General features: G+C 39.4%; 1 protein-coding gene across 1 annotated transcript in view; it reads right to left on the bottom strand.

Annotated features, from left to right (window-relative positions):
* RPS6KA4 (ribosomal protein S6 kinase A4) overlaps positions 1–21,423 on the bottom strand; it is a 785,184-nt gene that overhangs the window by 506,929 nt on the left and 256,832 nt on the right. Inside the window, exon 3 of the mRNA XM_044075810.1 lies at positions 14,222–14,440. Coding sequence (XP_043931745.1) covers positions 14,222–14,440 — 219 coding nt within the window. The remainder of the gene's footprint in view (positions 1–14,221; positions 14,441–21,423) is intronic.

The following is a 21,423-nucleotide window of genomic DNA, read 5'->3' on the forward strand; positions in this document are numbered from 1 at the left end:
TGACATCAGTGCGCCAGGGGTATAAAAGATGCAGCCAACGCCATTTTCTTCAGTTTTTCTTGCCCCAGATGTCAGGTGCCCCCAAATTGGTAGGCTAAAAATTTATGCCAATAAGTATGCATGCAATAACAAACATTTCCTTCATCTACAAGCAAATACACCACATAGGTTGTATAGGACAGAGAAGTACAGACAAGTCCCAGCAAAGAAAAGGGGGATGGTGGGTGGGTAACCTGGACTGTAGCAGTGAATACACTCTAACATCTACATTTATGGTAGGTACACAACTGTACTATGTTCATCATGTTTCACTGTTGCAGTCATTACACTTGGGTTGAATCCCAAAGCTGAGGTAGGGTGGCTGGGTCTAAATAGAATTAGGAGAGGCTATAAGGCCCTGCAAAACTGCAGTGGCAAAGCCTGCTCTGGATTTAGAGTAGAGTGATAGGTGATGGTGCTTTGTAAAGGTATGCACTGAGCTCCAAGTTGCAGCCTCTAAGATGTCTTTGGTTGGTACTCCTCTGAGGAAGGCTGCTGAAGTGGCTGCTGCTATGGAAGAATGTGGCCTAATGCCCTTAGGAATTGATTTGCCATGTTGTGAATAACATAATCGAATGCAGTGGCCTATCCATTTCGAAATAGTCTGCTTTGAGATAGGCTTTCCTTGTGATCCTGCAGCATATGCCACTAAAAGATGCTTAGTCTTTCTGAAAGCTTTAGTTCTGTCCAAGTAGAAGCGTAGCTGTCTGTGTATATCCAAAGAATGCAGGAGTCTCTCACCCTTATTCTGTGGGTTTGGATAAAAAGTAGGCAAATGAATGGTTTGGTTAAGGGCCACACTGGACACTACCTTAGGCATAAATGATGGGTTAGTCCTCAGAGAAACCCTGTCTGGATGGAAAATGATAAAAGGTTCCACAGCCATGAGAGCCTGTAACTCAGACTCGTCTTGCAGAGATTATTGCTAGGAGCAGAGCTGTTTTCCAAGATAAGAACTTTATTTTAGCTGTATTGGCTGGCTCAAAAGGCGTCAGTGAGAGTTTCTCCAAGACATAATTGAGGTCCCATGCAGGTATTGGTACTCTCCTTGGAGGTCTTATGTTTTTGGCCCCTCTGTGGTACTGCCTTAGCAATGGATGAGAAAAATAGGTGGTTCCGTATTGTAATGAGCTGAAATGGCAGAGGCATGGATTTTAATTTATGAGAAGGATAGGCCTTTGTCCAGCATCTCAGTTAGGTATTGTAAAATCTGAGAAATATTTGGTACAAGCGTGTCAATTCCTTGTGCCTGGTTCCAAGCACAGAATCTCTTCCATTTTTCTGCATAAGATTTTCTGGTACTTGGCCTCCAAGATAACATCCATCACTGCTTTAGAGAAAGGTGTGTCCTGAATGGCTACATTATTCGCCATGCTGCCAGATTTAGGGTCCTGAGTTGACTGTGCAGGATCTGATTTGTTTCATTGGGTCAGTAAGTTCATAGATTCATAGATTAGTACTAAGCTAACTGCCCTTGTGAGCCATTTTAAGCCTAGCCAATTATCCCTTGTGAGACTCAAACCCTGTACCTTGTGTTTGTAAGGCAAACACCTTACCATTAGGCCACCCTCCCAATGCCCAGGCTGGGCCTTGAGACAAGTTCTTTAGGATTGGGTACCAGTGCTGGCGGGACCAGTCTGGGGCAAACAGAATCATTTTTGTCTTCTCTTGTCTGACCTTTAGGAGTACCTTGGGAAGGAGAGACAGAGGAGGAAAGGCATATACTGTTAGACTTTTCCAGCTGAATGATGGAGCATCCACTTTCCATGCTTGCTTGTGATAAGTCCTTGTGCAGAATCTCTGTAGTTGGCAGTTGTGAGGGGAGGCAAAAAGATCTATGTCTGGGCATCCCCATTTCTTTGTTATCATGCTGAAGACTTGTGGGTCCAGTTTCCACTCGTGGGGATCCGGAATGTTTCTGCTTAGTTCATCTGCCAGAGTATTTCTCTTTCCTGGTAGGAATTGTGCTTGCAAATGTACTTGATAAGTCAATGCTGTGTCCCACAAAGTCATCGCTTGTCTGCAGAGGGGGTAGGAATGTGTGCCTTCCTGCTTGTTTATGTACCACATGACTGTAGTATTGTCCGTCGTTGTCCTGGATGAAGAAGGTCCTTGAAAGCTGTCAGGGCATTCTGAACAGCTAGCATCTCTTTTTGATTGATATGAAGATGTATTTGGCTTGAGGGCCATGTGCCCTGAATACATTTTCCTGCCATGTGGAGCCCCCCATGCATAATCTGAAGCATCTGTTACTGACTGCCTGGCTGTGGGTAGGTTGAATGGCTGTCCCTTGTTGAGGTGACAGGACTGTGCCCACCATCGAAACTCCTGTTGAAGGCAAGGAATGAGGGTAATCAATGTTTCCAGGCTGTGACAATGTTGAGTCCGAACACTTTTTAGATACCATTGTAGTTTCCTCATATGCAGTCTGGCATATGGAATTAGAAGAATGCAGGATGCCATGAAGCCCAAAGCCTGCAGAATTTTTCTTGCAGATAACTGGGTCTTTGTTGCCAACATTGTGAAGTAAGAAGTCATTTGCCTTTGTTTGTCTGGCAAAGCCATCTGGGCAGTTGTATTTAAGCTTGCACCCAGGAATATTATCTCTTGAGTGGGTACTAATTTTGATTTTATTTCGTTTACTGTGTACCCTAGGCAAATCAATAATCTTTTTACAAACGCCAGGTGCTCTAGTAGAATGTCCTTGTTCTCTGCTTGAATAAGGCAATCGTCTAAGTAAGGATATATTTGAATTCCTCTTTGTCTGCAATATGCAATTACTGGTGCCAGGCATTTTGTGAAGACCCTGGGCGCAGTAGATAAGCCAAAGGTCAGTGCAGAGAATTGGTAGTGCATTGAGCCAGCTATGAATCTGAGGTATCTCCTGCAAGATTGTCTGATTGGTACATGCAGGTATGCCTCTTTTAGGTCCAAAGTTACAAGCCAAGCCTTCTTGCCCAGCATGGGCAGAAGCAACTGCAAGGTCAGCATTTTGAATTTTGGAATGTCTAGGAATGTATTTAGAATAGACAGGTCTAGTATTGGTCTCCAGGCTTTGTCCTTTTGGGGTACCAAGAAAAGTCTTGAGTAAAATCCTTGTCCCTGCTCTTGCTGTGGTACTCGCTGAATGGCCCTCATGTCCATGAGGGATGAAATTTGTTTTTGTGCCTCTGTCCATTGATTGTGTGGCAGGTCTGGCATACCTTTTGTCCTTGGCATGATGTGAAAGTGGAACCTGTAGCCCTGGGACACTATATTCAAGACCCATTTGTCCTGGGTGATCATGTGCCAGTTTTGAGAAAAAAGTGCTAGTTTTCCCCCTAAGGGGGCTGCCAAAAGATAAGTGCTTGGTGTTGGCAGAGGGAAGTCATTGGGACTGTTTCCTGTATGGCTGTGATTTGTCTTCTCCGCTTTTTGAGGTAGAAGCGCCCCACTGTTTAGGCCTGTATGAATCCTGGGGCTGGGATCTGCCTCTAGCACGTCTGTATCTGCCTCTTTGTGGTCTGTCTGACACTGGAAAGGACCAATTCTTTGTAGGCCAGTTCCTGCTAAATCTGGGTGGCTGTACCTGTAAGAAATCCTTTACTCTTTGCATAGATTTCGCTTTGTCCTCCATTTTCGTCAACACCTCCTCTGCTTTAACACCAAATAAAGTATCATGCTGTAATGGAGCAACTAGTAATTTTGCCTTAACATGATCAGGTAGAATCTGTTCCTTTAACCAAGCATGCCTCCTAATGACAGAACCCGTAACTGCGGCCCTGCAAGAGGCCTCTAGAGAATCAAAACCACATTGCAATGTATGCTTTCCCACTTGTTCAGTTGCATACAATAAATCCTGCATTTCCTTATTTTCTGCACAATCAGAATTTGCCAACATTTTCTGTTTTAGCAGTGACATTAAGTACTGCTGATATTTAAGCATATGAAATTGACAATTTAAAGCCCTCAGAGCCAAAGTAGCAGAAGTATAAACTTTTTCCCATCTGTCTAGTGCCCTAGAATCCGTCAGATGGGATATGGCTTTTTTTGCAGTAGAAGCCTTGACCCCTTAGGGACCCTGAGAAATAGTTTCTGTATCAGCAGCAGGGTTTTTATAAAGAAATTTATGTGAGTCTGGAACCCTGTAGTATCTGTCTGGTTTTACAAGGGTAGGGGGTAAAGAGTCAGGAGAAAGGGCGGACTCTGAAAATACATCTACAATGTAACATAGGGGGAATAGCAAGTGGCCTGTGCTGAGGTAGTAAAAGAAAATCTCTAAGCCTTTTCTTTGATTCTGAGTAGTCTTGGCTCTCCCAGTGGAAGTGCTCCCTCATGGTATGCAGGGTTTCCCCAAAAGAAAAATCCTAAGGAGGAGAGGCTGAAGGAATAGATTCTTCAGCATCAGAATCCTCATAGGGAGGAAGAGAGTATTCCTGCTCAGAAGAGGAGTCAGAGGAAATGGAAACCTGATCTGAAGATTCATATTCTATCTCTTGCCTAGGCCTCTTATCAGGAGGGGGATGGGAACCCCTGATCAAGGTAATTAGGTCTTCGGCCATTTTGAGCATCTGTTTTTAGGCATGGAAGTCTGTCCAGGAGAATGCTGTACTTGTTTCTTTGTCTTTAGAGCGGATTTAGTCTTTGCTTTGGAAGCTGAGGAAGGCTTTACATAGAACTGTGTAGGTCTGAAAACACCCTCAGAAGCCGATGCCTGCTCAACGGCTCTGGACCCATCTGAGAGAATAGTTTCCGAGTGTCCAATACCTTGAGTATCTAGAGGCCTAGCTGGCTCCACGTGGGAAGCGGCAGCGGCCTGTGGCTCTGAGGTAGCGGGCGTCAGGGGCTGCGAAAGTGCCTCACTGAGAACCGGCAAACTGAGGACAGACTTAGCGGAAGCCTAGTCGGTTTTGGACCTCGGATGCCTGTCCTTTTCCTTGCGCTTTTTATAAACTCCGGTCATCGGTTGTTCCGACGGCATAATATAATTGAATCTTCGGCCAAAGTAATGAAAGGCAAAATCGTACCGACGCTTAATAGTGCGTTGGTTAAATCTAGCGCAAAACCGACAGCTAGCAACGTTGTGATCAGGGCCTAGGCAAGGAATACAGTAAAAATGAAAATCCTTATGAGGTATTTGCTTCCCACAAGAAATACAATTGTTAACTTTTTCTGACATCGGTCTGGAGCAAGAAAAAAGTTTCCCCAATGGGGTACTTAGCTTTAATGAAGACTTCGGATCTGAAATTCGATTTTGAAAATCTCAGGAGTCGGCCGACCGGCACTTGCGAACTGCTTTTGCTTTGGGCACCGCGCAGCAAGAAATACTGAAGAAAATGGCATCGGCTGCATCTTTTATACCCCTGGCGCACTGACGTCAGGGAAGAGGCGACAGCAACAGACGCCGGACTAAGACTTTGGAATTCAGGCCGACTGTGGGTAGCCTGCCAGCGGGATAACCCAAGTGTAATGACTGCAACAGTGAAACACGATGAACATTCTTTTTTTTCATTTAATAAACAATTTTCTAGTAACATGCTTTCTCGCCTCCATTAATACTTGCTGCACATCCTCAGTAACCAGGTGTCTAAAGGGTACGAAGACCCTATCATACAGCTAGTTAGCTGAAGTTGATTGGGATTGGGGTGTATGAAACACCCCTGTTGATGTAACAGTAGATCCGGTCAGTGAAGAAGCTTGTGGTAATTGCTCTGGCCATTTCCAAAAGAAGAGAGATCCACTGTTGCTTGAGCCAGAAGGGAGTCACCACTATAATCTTAGGAGATTCCTTCTGAATCTTCAGAAGTACCCCTAATATCTGTGGAAAGGGTGGGAAATTATACAGGAATATTCCTGTCAAAGGAAAAGTAAAGCCATCTGTCTTCCAGGCAAACTGATAGTTTACAGGGGAGGCAAACAGGTCTACATGAACTCCCCATAGCTGGATCAAAACTGTACAAGACTCCCTGATCTAATTTCTATTCGTGAGGGTCTGCCCTTGCCCTGTTCAGCTTGTCTGCCCCAATTTTGGTCTGACGGAATGTAGGATGCCTGCAGAGTAAGACTGTGATGTGAAGCTAGGTCTCAAGCTAAGATATCCAGTCTGCAAATGGGGCATGATCTGGTTCTCCCTTTCTTGGTGATGTACCTTGAAGAGGTCCCAGGGCTAACAATGATTCACAGAACTTAGTGCCTTGATCAGCATAAGCATCTCTCTCATATTTATGTGCTTGCATCTGCCCTGGTGTTTCACATACCTTGCACTTTTATCCTTCCTGAAAGTATTCCACAAGCAAACTCCGAGGCATCTGTGTTGACTGGCTGCTTTGGCTCAAGGAAGAAGAAAGGAATAGACAAATTTATGGATATTTGTGGCTTCCACAAAGTGATTTCTCTTCTGACAAACTCCAGCACTTGGATTTGAAAAGACATATAATGTTGGTGCTGGGACTACAGAGACTTCAGATACCATTGTATCTTTCCCATGTGAAGTCTTGCCAGGGAGGGTGTCATGAGAATCAGATGCCATGAGACCCAAAATCCAAAAGGGAAGTCTCAGTGGGAAACTTAGGAAAGATTTATATTCAGATTGAAATGTCTGTCACTAATGCCTGCATGAAGAATATTACCGAAGGCCATGGCCAATTCAAGATATGCTGTATATACTGTGCAACTATTATGCATGGTTTTGGTGCCTTTTTCAAGACATGAGTAAGTCTAATGGTAGTTGGCACAGAGGGTTAAGGCTGTGAGGTGTACTTCCTGTGGTACAGAGATAGATTCCCTCAGCCCTCATTTGCCTACTGTATGACCTTGAGCATGTCACAACTATTCAGTGCTTACGGGCAACTAGGAAACTTGGGCTAGGCTCCTCAGTGGTCCCCCGGTACTGCAACCCTAGTACCTACCTATGACCTTATAAAGAAGCAGGATCTTCCTTTGACAAAGCTGAATTGATGAGGGTCCAGGGTTAAGAGATGCTCAGCGTCCAGAAGTTTCACAGCTTTACATGAGGTTAGTAAGACTCATGGGTCTGTAGTTTCAAGGGCCTGTGCTTGGGCAGCCATTGGGTGACAGCATTACAAAGGCTGAACTCCAAGCTTTGGGAACGTAACAAATGGAGAGCCTTAGAGTAAAGACAAAATATGAATTCAGATAGGCAATATATGATGCTGATAATTAGGGAATTTGATAATTAATAGGACCCGAGGTTGAGGAGCTTAGCTTTTGAGAGGGCTAAGAGGACTTGTTCTATAATAACTGATACTTGGCTGGGATTCAGGAATATGTGGAACAGCAATAACTGAGTGGATCAAATTTTGGAATAAATTTGTCAGCTAGCGTATTACTTATTTCCTTTTGATTAGAGTGACCAATATTATTGTGAATTAGCTCTGAACACTGTTGGGTGTTGATTCTTTGCTTCCTGACAGTTAAATGAAATAACTATAGTTAAGTTCATGTTCAAATTTGAGCTTCTTTAATGTCTCCCTTAGGCTCTTTACTTGTCTCCTTAAATGTCACAGTTTATAAACATCAAGTAGCTTCTCTTATTACATAAATTATTTCTGTGAGTATTCCACCACAGTGAAACATTTTTAAATTTCTCAGTATATTTGGTACAGATAGGAACTGCCTTATCAATACATTTATTTAAGTGGGTATACAACCTGGAGGCATAGGCAGTGACTTTAGCAATCAAATCCATCTGAGGAGTTTTACAGCAGCATTTATTTATGTCACAAAGTAACTGTAAAAGGCCTGCTTTTGAGAACTCACAGAATATAATTATGTGCAGATGAAGCACCACCAGATTTAAAGGAAAAGGTCACAAATTTATGATCTGACTTAAGGGAAGATTATACTTATAGAGGTGAGCAAGACATGGACATGTTTGTGAGGGCATGATTAAGGGTATTGGGGCACCTAGAAAGATACAGTAGAGTCTCCATTAACCGGGACTCAAGCAACTGGCAACTTTGATTGGCTCTAATACTGGCATAAGAGCCTACCAAATCAAGCAACACTTAACCAGCATTTATCAATCCTCACGGGTGCCAGTTAAGTGAGATTTTACTGTAGAACACTATTCGTACAAGGAGTTAACATTGATAATGTCAAGGACACACTGGGCATTCCAACAACTGGCAGTGCAGACTGTTACTGATAAGAGGGAGGTTACATGTTCCATGGATCTGAACCTTATTTATGACTAACAGAACTTGTTAGACAGACAAATTTTTTGTCTCAAAGGATACCTCATCTGTGGATTAAACTTCCCATCTTCGTAAAACAAAGCATCCCTCACTCTCTTCAAAAAGAATTTGGATAAATGGCTGGGGAACCATAAATTCACTCTCAGAGTATTGCCCATGTCCCTTATAGACAAAGGCAGCCTGCAAAATGCCTCAGGGCTACAAAATCCAAAGACCCACTACCCTGATACTACCTCATCCCATATCTGGGGAATTAAGCTGTAGTATTTTCATATCCTGAGTAATTACTGGCTAGGCTTGTAAAGGCTCTTGTGCCATTAGGCTTGTAATCATCTATGAACCTATGACGGACAGCTGAAGTTTCCCAGTAAAAAGGTGTTGCTTTTAATGAGTATTTCAACTATGGTATTAATAGCCAACATGTTCAGAAGGGGAAATACATAGTGCTCTATAATAGTATAAAGTGGCAATTAATTGTATTTAGGGTGATCTGGACATCTAGGAGCTCAGGTTTAGGAAACAGCATGCAGCAGCAAAAATCATACAGTTGCGGAACTGTAAACAGTATACTGTATTTTAATTTTTTCTCTCTCTTCCATAACTAGACCATGTGTTTTCTTATTTTATCTATTTCCTTGAACATTTTATTTTTGTCACCTAGTTTACTTTTTAAATGTGTAAGATTTTGAGATTTTTTAATGCTTCTGGTCACCTTTATCAGCTTCCAATTGTTACAGAAGTCAAATACCAGTAGTGACTGTATTTAAATCAGGAACGTTTTTCAGTAGTTTGATGTTTATCCTGATTATCTAGTAAAAAACAATTGCGAAAGCTCTCCACAACCACCAAACAACACAAAAAGAGAGCAAAAAGCTATGTCAGAGGGTGAATGGCCAAAATTTAATATAAATCCACAAATGGCCAATTGCGTGTGGATTTATATTAAATTTTGGCCATTCATCCTCTGACTTAGCTTTTTGCTCTCTTTTTGTGTTATCCTGATTATCTGCCAGGATCAGTTTAGGAAATAATTTTAGTGTCAACTTTTACCAGACTGCTTCATCTGGATGCCTTGTCCAATTTTTGCTTTATACTAAGTTTTACACTGACTGACTCACAAGATCACAAAGGCTGCTGCCTTTTGTCACTGTAACCTGCAACATTAATTATTTTGCACTTTCCTACAAATAATGTATGTGCAGCGTCTTGAAACTGGCATCGAACTCTGAAGTTAAGCTAAGCTATCAGATCTGAAGATCAATTTTCACAGCTACCAAGTTACAAATTCAGACTACCCAAGTGAGGTGGACGTGCTTTTTTAAGACAGACACGCTTTTGTATGCAAATCTATTCGGCCTGCTCAGTCCTTTAAAACGTGAACATTACATGCTTGTGTGAAATATGTAGGCACGACTTGGCACATCTCATCTTGGTAGATTAGCATGGGTCTCAGCTTTCCCTTTTATATTACCCTGCATGTTCTGACTGTGATTTGATTTATAAATATGTCTTCATATGGCTTCTGTGACTTTCCTTCACTGTGACCTTTATTATGAAAAGTCATCCATCATTTACATTTCTACCCAGTACTTTTGCTTTCTACTCCACAACACTATCCCTTTGACTTTTCTGTCCTTGCCCCTCTCCCTCCCACTACCTCCCTTAATTTACCTTCTTCCATCCAACCCATTTCATCATAAAATGCTGCTCCCATCTTCTGCAACTTCTGTCTTTATGGAGAGCTTTGTATGTAAAATGTGCAGCTATAATTCTCCAAAGACTGTACTACTCTCTAAATATATACATAAGGCATGCTAAGCTTTGCAGGATATTTTCTATGTACAACTTTTCAACCTCTAAATGACTACCTTATTCTACCTTTTCAACCGCTAAATGCCTGCCTTATTCTAACTTTTCAACAAGTAAATGGTATTTAAGCCTTTTATTGTAATCAATGATTTTACAGTGTTATGTTACTCTCTCTATCGTCTATCATAACTCCCAGGCTGCTGCTGAAATAGGTCCATAACAGATCAGCCCATTATCCCAGCAAACAGGATAAACAAACATCTCCATTCTGAAAGCTTATAATTAATTGCTTGATACTATTTCTACATAGGTACATTACCTACATTTCTTTATTTCTTAGTATCATGTAGTGCTATTTCTAAGTGGACTATTTTTTTATTTTGTTTGTTTTCTTTCTACTTTTTCATTTTGTTACTGGATTCTCTTTAGACTATGTTCAGACTTTAGCACAATAATTAAACTTGACTCAGTGACTGATACAAACATGCAATGCTTGCCTTGTGACCTTATCCATGGTGGATACTTTCTTGACAATGCCTTGTCAGTCAATCCATCAATGTACTTATTGAGGCCAAGCCTTGGTTTCTTGCAAATTAAATCAACACAATACTAAACAATAAAGATGTAATCACTATTTCATTCAGCTATTAAGTGCAATGCAACCTTTGGGGATGTACCTCACCAAATGGATCAAACAATTCAATCCCAAACTTCTATATGAATCCTGATATATCAGTTGTGGCAATTCATGATGTTGAGTACTTGAACCTTTCATCCTCTTTAAAACCAGAAAGACAGAGGACTAGAAACGGTGGTCTAATTTCAAGGAACAGACCACTTCTAATGCCGCTCTGAGGACTTAAAGTCTGAACCTGTCCCAAGCTTTTCAGAGGCAGCTTGATTTCAGAGCACAACCCTTTCTGAAGGCATCACAAGAACTCTAAAATGCCACCTGCCTTGACCCTGAGAAGAACCCTGTGGTGGTCAGTAATGGTTTGACTTGGAACCATGGGTAGACACATACCTCTGCCTGCTGCCCATGATGGAGCATCATCAAAGTTAAATTAAGCCACATGGAATCCACCACAAAAGCTTCAGAAGGCGTCTTAGCCAGCTCCTCCTTCAGCCCATACTCTGGAACGGCTGACAGTTTTTCCAGACACTAAACAGGACAGACTAGAATCTGAACAAGTAAGACAGCTGAAGGATCTCCACTCCAGTGCAGCACAGAAAAGCCTCCTCTTGTAAACTCTGTCCAAAGCTGTAGACTCTGTCAGATGGCACGGTAGTATTATGCTATGGTCTCTTGACCCTGTGCCACACAGATCACTTATGAATCCACTCAAGGATGCTTGGATAAGATCCAACTCTACTTAGTTGAATATTTATGCAGAGCTTCTATATCCTTAGGAGTCAGGAGAGAAGTATCCAGGTGCTTCCAGACTGCAATATGGCATTCTTGATCATGATCGCCATATGAAAGAAGCAGAAAACTCCTCCTACTTTTCCTTAGTTTCTATAGGGAAGGATGGGGAACAGCAGGCTACTCTATGATGAATTTCCTGAACTTGACGGCTTCTACAAAACAGGGGTCATCTAGAGGGGAGTTATAAGGGAAGAGATCTTGTGACCCTAGTCATCAAAATGACAAATGCCTCCAGGGCATCGGTCTCCTTTCCCAGGATGAAAAGTACAACAGAGAACTTTTGCTGGTTTAGTTTCAGCATGTGCAGGAACACACAAGACCAAAGATTGAAGGACCAAGTATAAGATGAGTGGACACTGGTGGTGCTCCAAGGCTTGCTGCACAGAAGACCCTGGTAGTTCCCCCTACATTGTGGGCCATCAAGTTCTGCTGGACCTAGGGACAGTTCTGTGGAGAAGAGCTTGTTCTTCCCAGTGTTACAATCAAGGTTTGTTCCAGGGAATCTAGGTACTGTCCCAAGATGTAAACTCCACAGTAGTTATGAACGATGCAACTCCCATGGTCCCTCAGCCATCTACAGAAATGCAATATGGACAAGAACTTGTTTGCTCAATTTGGCAGCCAGGGCTCAAAACACCAACAGTGAGGTCATCACAAGGCAGATTTACCTCAATGAGGGTGTGATTGATCTCTGTCCTCCATTTCCTTTGTTTCTGGCAGTGCTCCAGCAAATATCTCAGACTGTATGAAGGACCCGCCTGATGAACCTCATACTTGGTCTCCCCACTGAAACTATTTTATTGAAAGTCAGGAAGGCCATAAACTTGTCCCTCCTGTGTCTTCAGACAACAGAGTTGAACCACTAGCACTTATGGCAGTACTTCAAGTCATGCTCTTTTCCAAACAGAAATGACAATGTGGCATGTGTCTTTGATTTTTGACTTGGCAGCTATGTGAACACTAACAGGACTTTCTTATGCATCGGACAAGAGAAATTATCCAAGAAAAACATCAATCTAAAAATCCAAACTGCGAGAAACTCAGAAAAGAAATGGGAAGCAGTGGTGCAAGGCATCCAAGTCTATCATGCCCCAAGACAGAACAGTGAATCTACCAGAGGGTGCCTCTCACATTTTCAGGTTCTCTGTGAAATTAAGGCATATTCAAGAATACCATCTAATGCAACGGTCTTTCACCACCTTCCCTGCTTGCTACATCAATGGTGCTGTTGGTATATCAAAGGGCAAACACGGTCTTACTACGTGAACTTAGGAAACTGCCCTATGCTGAACAAATACCAGAAGAGTCATAATACACTTCCTCTTTTCCAGTGTCTTCCTAGGTGGTATCATCTTGCAAAATCAACAAGTCCTATGTAGCTAAAGAGGTAATAGCTTCAGGATGGCTAAAGTGAAGACACTTGTCAGAAAACCTGATACATGTTCTTTGACTCTGTAAATGGCAGGTTTGTATTTGTATAATGAACTAGGATCCTGACAGACTGATGAAAATTTTTGATAAAAACTCTTCTGCCCAATAAATTCTAAGTGGAAAAAAAAAGAGGGTGCAAAGCCTATCACACCCCCAAGCCATGAGCAAGCACTTAGCAGCCATTAACTTATTAGTATCTCCGAGGTTGTTCCACCATGGGGAAAAAGAAATTTCCCCAAATCTACTGAATTCCAGATAAAGTGTATGCTTGATCATATAAAGAAACAATAAACCATCCTGCACATCGGTGTGTGTGATTAATGAAAAATTGATCTGAAACATAAGGATTCCAACTTTCATGTTAAAAACATTGTAAGGATTCCAACTTTTATGTAAAGATAACAGACGGAGTACAGTTGTACCATGGACGCATAGCTCTAAACACTGGAATATAAATTACATTTAAACCAAAGATCCACATGAATATACTTACTACAAAAGTAAACTGAAGCAGTGATGTCAGCAGATGCACTATTTTTATTAATTTGCCATAGTTGCCCTGGTCCAAATAGACCAATCAACTGATAAAAAAAAAATACAGTAAATGCCAATGCATAGCAGAAGTAAGCCAGGCAGTGACAGTATTAAACAGTTACAGAAGTTTGATTATACTTAACACCTCACAAACTGAAGTGCTTCTATAACGATCAAGAAATTTTTAGAAAATGAAGAAAAAAAAAATCCCACAAAATAAAAGGCAACCTGCTTTTCATCCTAATTGCTTTCTCTCATTCATTGCATATACACTCTTCTAATTAGCTTTCTATCTACTTACCTTTCATGTTTCCTAACACTTTTGACATCATGAATTTAAGAACATCCTTCACCTGATGCACCCTCATTAACCACACTAGCCCCTTGAGTCCTACTACAAAGCTCAGCTTTTAACCAGTCTCCATTCAAAGACTGATGACATGCACTTTCTGATCGGTTCTCAACTCTCCTTCCCCTACTCACACTAGTTATGAGTCAGAATATTTTAATACATTTACGCAGGCTACGCTGTTTTTTCACAGTGCCACGCTGCCGCAGTAAATAACCTGTAATGTGTGCATCGTTTTAATTTCTGTATTATGCTTCTGTAGCTTTGTGGTCTCTCCTTATTTTGCACTTGACGGATGTAACTTTAAACTCTCACTTATTTCCCCTATCCCTCAGATAACGCCTGCAAAAGCAATTCACACAGACTTCCATCTCATACCAAAATTGATCCGTTAAGATTCAGTTCATTTTTTGGGACTTTATATGAAGTACCACTTACCTAGTATAAGATGAAGCTTTGTGTTCGTCTGGAAGGCATAGTGCAAAGTCACTAGGAAGGGGGACTGTCTGATATGTTCCAAGACTTGGCGTTCTGTCTTGGTGTGCTCTGTAGTCTTGGCCTTCTGTACAATGGCTGCCTTTTTCAGCACCTTCATTGCATACAGCTTTCCAGCATCATGGCCACTGATCTTCCTCACCAAAAATACCTTCCCATAGGCTGCAAAAAGAGATATTTTCCATGAGGTCTCATCACTTCACTTCAGAAATTACGTATACATATCTATTATAGATTTTCTAAGCCACAACAAATCATGATGCTACAGTTCTTCTGCTGTGGCAGTTCAGAATAGGTTATGAACTGCTATACTTGTAGGTAGAACTTTAAACTAGGTGGGGACAATAAAAGTTTAATCTAAAAAATATACAAAACTGCCTTCCTGCACATTAGCAGCTGTCATTCAGTGTAGCAAACTCATAAATGCAGAACTATTTTTAACTTTTTAAAGGGTGGTTCAGTCAATATCAGGCAGAGCAAGATCGATAACATATTTCAAGATGCAAACAACATAGCTGAATACAGGTAACTATATTTTACTAACAAAACAACAAGCTATTACACTGCAAATAATTTCACAAGCATTAGTCAAATCAATCTATATGAACTCTGGGTAACTCACAGAGAGGAAACTACAGAAGCAACTGTATAGAATCTACTGCTGAAAGTATTAGTGGCACTAAATTTAAGTATCATGGCACTGTGAAAGCAGAAAAAAAGAACTGCACAAATAATGTAACCAGTCAAACAGTTCTAACTACACAAACCAGTGAATTTACATGGGCACTGATGCTGAGATTCAAAAGCACGGATAGGTAATGAGTACTCATGAATCTGGCAGGTGCATAATGACCATTCAACATTATGCATGCAGGTGGATGATTAAAATGGAGTAATGCCAGCTGTCAGAAAAGAATACGGTCATACCCTGCACAGTGAAAGGTAGCATTCTTGTGATTTTATATACAGATACACTGGACACTCAATCTGTTGTAAATAAGCTGTACTTCAAAACTCTGGATAGCAATGCTAGGACTTACAATTCACTGTCCAACTCTGTCAAGAAGCACAATATGGAAAAACAAAAAGAAATGCAACATTAAGATGCAGTACACTTCGTCCGAAAGAACATTGCTGCTCATTTCCTACATAGCCCATTTGTACCATACTGCACAGCTCTCATTACTCTGGTGAGCATGTACTGCAAGGTATAGGACAGCATGGCGTGGCTACAAGCATTATAGGTGAGAACATTGTAGGGTCACTTTGCTCGATTTGGGCATGCTTCAAGCAGAGGCTATGTAGAAATAATATGTTTCCTTAAGCAGTTCTTAAAGGATCCAGACATTCATAGTATAGCTACCCAAATGGCTATGTGATATGCAGTACTATATATGCTTACAGAGGTGCAATTAAGTTGACATAGCTTTGGGCCACTAAGTGGAGTAATAAGCAGTACCATGACGCATGCATCCTTCATAAAAGGGATAATTTCTCATAAGTATGAAGATTTGATTGTAAATTTGTACTTTTTGGCGGTGAATGTGCATGATGTCATGTGACAGCTTTGCTCTGAGTTCATAAAGCTGACAAAGCACTTGTTGTGATGCCGTATATATGAATGGTTCTGTAATGCTGATGTATTCTGTTTAGCTCTACTCAATGATATTTAAGTCTGTTTTTGTGACAACAGGAAAACTTTACTTAGCAGCATTAAACATGCAAATATCAATACCATAAAGGTATTGGCATGTGTAATACTGCCATCGTATGTCAGAAGCAATGATAGCCAGGATCAGAATGTACCAGGGAGCACAATTTACTATCACAACTCACATTTCTTCCTTGATGTAGCATCTCAATTTTCCATTTATTAAACTGGCACACTTGCAAATATAAAAGGTGTTGACAAGAAGCTTCTGAATCCCCCCCCCTTTTTTTTTTAAATCTCTACTTGTATCCATTTATTTTCTCATTAGTATATACTACCTAATGCGTAGACTGCAGAGCACACGCTTGCACTTCTAAACGACTTGGCTTCATGAACTGGTCCTACCCTGCACAGCATTGAGAAGTCTGGAAAATACTGTTGCAGAGCATGCTAAATGTTTAGAAATTCCAGCCATCTTTTTTTAGTGCAACATAACCCTACAAAAATTGGAGCTATTACAGACAATGCTGACAACTGCATTCTAAGACAGTATTATAACCTTGGTATGCAAAACACACCCTGGCATATACTGACAATTCACCTCTCAACAGTCTAGATTTTTGCAGAATGCCCAGATTTTTGCCTCATATTTTTGGTCTGCTCCTTATAAAATTTTTGGTTTCTGGACTTTTGCAGCAAATCAGCGAGTTCTGAATTTAATAAATGTTGTTGTTTCTTTCGGCTTTCCCGGTTAGGGGTCGCCACAGCGGAACTCAGGTCCGCTAATGATTGGTAGTTGATTTTTACGTGCCGAGTTACCAGCCCTGACGCACAACCTTCAACGAAGTTATGCCCATTCACGCATGTCTCCACGCAGAAGATGCTCTAGCTGAGAATCGAACCGGACAGCGTCTTACTGTGAGATGACAACGCTACTGCAGCACCACCACCGTGGGTAACTTTCAGATGTCATATCCTTCAGAAATAACATGTTAATACAAGACCTTTTATTCCAACAACTTTCTAAGTTTATAAGAGCAATATTTAAAATTTGTTACCCCATTATTTTTGGCTTTGTCCAGAGTTTTTGTGGTGACAGGTTGACAGCTATACAGCCAACAAGACACCGACAATTTTTAAATTGATCAAAAGGCCCAAACTTTATGTCACAGCATTAATACTAGAAGAATCACATACAAGCTAAAGGGACTTGGGGGGGTGACAATGAACCAAACATGCACTGAAAACATACAGACAGCATGTAGTTGCTGTCTAAACACAATGAAGATCACAATATGTCTGTAATTAACTAAAGGTCACAGCAGTATCACATTTTAGGCTTCTGTTAACTGGTCATTTACATCAGAAATGTCTGGAACAAAGCATTTACTACTAAAATTGTTCTTTTACACTTGACCAAGGGGGGTAATTCATTAAAGCTTAAACGGAGCTAATCTCCATGCAAACAGAGCCATGGCTCGAACATGGAGTTCAGAGCCTTTGCGATCCAGTAAACTGTGTTGGGGAAATGCACGAGCCTCCCAGCACTGTTCAATCACGGATGCGATCGTGGGATGTAAATCACCTCATTTGCTGGTGAAAACCATGCAAATGAGGTGATTTACCAAGCCAGGAAGCAAAAAGGTATCCATGTACGAGCCGTGTCTGCATTAGAAATGTATGCAGGGACTTTCCGTGTACAGAACTGAAAAAAAAAAAAATGGGGCCTTGACAGATCAAAGTAAAGCATGTATTAGTTGCATCAGGCATGCCAATGACCAAAACTATGGCCAATGACATTTAAACTGATGCAAAATATAAAAAAATCAAAGTTAATTTTACATGCACGTATGCTATGTGAAAGCAGAGCGCAGTGGCACCCAAGCATGGGATCTGACAAAATATAAAATTAAATCCTAACAGGGAATTATTTAAGCTAAAAGTAAATTCCCCATTATAGTGGCCAGCATGCAGACTCGTACAATGGCAGGTAACAGTAGTTGCTAAGGACATATGCTCCCGTGTAGTGCTGTAACTAGGGCAAAGGTAATTAGGTGTACGCAAATTAGCTAAGTTTACTGAATAGCAAAATGGGTCACCGTGTCTGCAGGTACCTAACCATGTAGGGGATATAATGCAGTGGTGTAGGCAGAAGAGGCAGCCGACATGAAAAGGGGCTGTATCATGCTTGGTGTAAACACATTGGAGCTTACAAGTCCAGACAAATGCAGTACTAAAAAGTGGGGGAAAAGGCCAGAAATAGGGATAGTTTTAAATATTGCTCTTAAAAACTTAGAAAGTTGATAGAATGACAGGGTTTTATATATATATATATATATATATATATATATATACATACATACATACATATATATATATATATATATATATATATATACATATATATATATACACACACACACACACACACACATAAATGGTTGTATTTTTCCCCACTGTATTTGTATCATGAAAGAACTATATAGAAATGCATATCTGAAAATGTGGACAGCTCTGTTAACTTAGTAGTTAGAGTTCTGGCTCTGCATGCAGTACTTCATGGTTCAAATACCAAGACAGGCCATTCAGCTTTTACACAGGAAAGCATTATTAAATCATTTTATTTTAATGATGTAGTAATTGATAATTGTTAACCAGGGTGGTGTAATACAAAATGTCCCAAGGTAACAAGCAACGGATAGGCAAAACAAGGATATTCAAATCAAAATAAAACCACTGCATAAATCAAATAAAATAAAATATTATATTCGGTAAGCGCTTTCAAAACTTCTTCATCAGACCATAAAAACAGAACTAAAGTCCAACTACCATTTATATACCGGTCAGGTGGCACTTAATAAATTAATCAATTAACTCTTAAAATCATACTACTTTTGTTGCTCCACAATACTACATAATAAATTCACTCGTTTATATCCACATAAATAAGAATCTCTTGCAAAAATACCTGCTTGTAAAATTTCTTAGTCTATTAAAAGTTAAAATAAGCTTAGTATTCAAAACCTTTATTTTTCCGGTATTGGAACCGAACACATGTTGAGACGCAACTATCGTACTTCCAAAATATAACATTCTATAAAAATGATGACATTCTATCAAGACATTTAAACTCCTACTCTGTTATGGCTATAAGAAAATATTCATCATAAAATTTCCCAAAGCAGGTCAATTGTAAAATAAAAGAAAAACTGTCTCCTGCCTACGTACCTACTATACATGTAACTTCAAAGTGCGCATATACTGAACCATCGTAAAATACACGTAGCATTAGAGTTCTCTCTAAGAAACATCTAACTCTTATCAGAATAAATATTCATACAAAAAATCATATATCAACTTGACATTCTATCAAAATATTTAGACTACTACATTGTTGTGGTTATAAGAAAATATTCATCATAAAATTTCTCGGAACGGGTCAATGGTAAAATATGAAGGAAAACTGTATCCTGCCTTCGTACATACTATACATGTAACTTCAAAGTGCGCATGTACTGAACCATCATAAAATACAGGCAGCATTGGAGTTCTCTCCAGGAATAAACATTTAACTCTTATCAAAATGAATATTCATAAAAAATCATATGTCAACTTGATTATTGAAACTTTTGAGATATGTATATGCATAAGAAACATAACTACTAATACTTTACATGTTAAATAATAGAAATATATAAATTTAATGTGTCCACATGAAGGACGATTTTTTATAAAATAATAATTAATAAAAAACATGGTTGCTAAAACTATTATTTAAACATTTTTTGTAAGATACTAGAACTTACAATATGAGTTTGGGTCTGAATCAGGTTCTCAAATAAAATGTTTAAAATTAAGTAATATAAACAGTAATCATATATATAAATATATATATAAAATATATTAAATCCACAAAACCTAAACCATTTAGTAATAGTTCAAATGATACTTGACTATAAGCCAAGAAATGTGTCAATATAATTCCAGGACAATTCAAACGGCAATGCAACTAATCATAATAAACGCTATAAAACATGTAACGCTTTGGTATCGTACTTAGAGCATGTGTCTTAACCTAATAATATGGGTATATTTTGTATCCATTAAATAATACAATGGGTAAATAACATGCTTGCTATCAGTAGACATGATAAAAACAAATAAGCTGAAGGGCTACCTTAAAACTTCTTCATTCCAATAAACAAACTAAGGGTATCTCTTTGATGTCATTCCTTTACCAATTATTAGACATACTTTTACCCAGAGCATCAGATATTTTATAAATATATATATATATATATATATATATATATATATATATATATATATATACACACATTAAACTAATCTATACATCAGCCATTGTTAAGACACATGCTCTATGCCACTACTTCTGATAACTACACTTCATCAACTGATTCTGTTACTTCCTCCCAACGAATACTTCCACGTGACTGGACAATAGCTTTCCTCATACCTATTAGTAGAGATTCCACATATATTAAAAGTATAATTTCTAACAACTGGGATATCCTAACCAACAGCCAAGAAGTTTCTAACAAATTAGGTCCTTCTCCTATTTTCTTATACAAAAAGACAAGGTCACTCAGATTTTCTTTTGAGAATAGGGACAGTAAATTTCTTCTTGATCATTGCTTACCACAGTCTTCTAATATTGGTATGTTTCCTTCTGGTTTTTGTGTTGCTTGTTCACATATCTTTACAGGTAACCATTATGTTTTTAATCATAATAATTTCACTTTACACTTTCACAAACACTATGATTCTAAATCAGATAATGTTGTTTATGCAGCGATTTACACTTCCTGCCCAGCGTTTTATGTAGGAAAAACTACCAGAATTGCTTTCCACCAGGATCAAAGAAAATGTATCTGCAATTAGAAATAATGACACTAAATATGCTTTAACAAAACACAAGTTAGTATGTCACAGTTTCACTGGTTTTAAATTTCTGGTACTTCAGAAAATAGATTCCTTTTTTGGTGATGTTAACAACTAATTGGAAGTCAAAGAATTATTATGGCAACTAAAGCTTAATACAGATTCCCCTCCTGGTTTAAATGAATCCTTAAATGTTAAGTGTGCATTAAAGTGGGGAAATTAAGCATGTTTATTTCATGTATACTAAGGTGGGGACATTCTAATTATTTTTGAGACTGACATTCTTCACACTCACTTAGATGTTTCTGTTACAGTTGATTGACATTTTCACTGCTTTTATACCATTGGACAAACTATTCATACTGTACTATTTTAATGGTTAGAGCTGTTAAGTACCACCTCTTGCATGAATTTCCTTACAATATTATGTTACAGCATCATATGTTTACATAAGTTGTCTGAAAAAGTCCTATCTACTATTAAAGGGACAAAAGCTTATTACTGGCTCCTTCGTCTTCTATTCGTTTCAGAAGTTTCTAAGTTTTATATATATATATATATATATATATATATATATATATATATATATATA

The sequence above is a fragment of the Protopterus annectens genome, chromosome 6.part1 (genome assembly GCF_019279795.1).
Source record: "Protopterus annectens isolate FY-2018-M chromosome 6.part1, PAN1.0, whole genome shotgun sequence".
Lineage (NCBI taxonomy): Eukaryota > Metazoa > Chordata > Ceratodontiformes > Protopteridae > Protopterus > Protopterus annectens.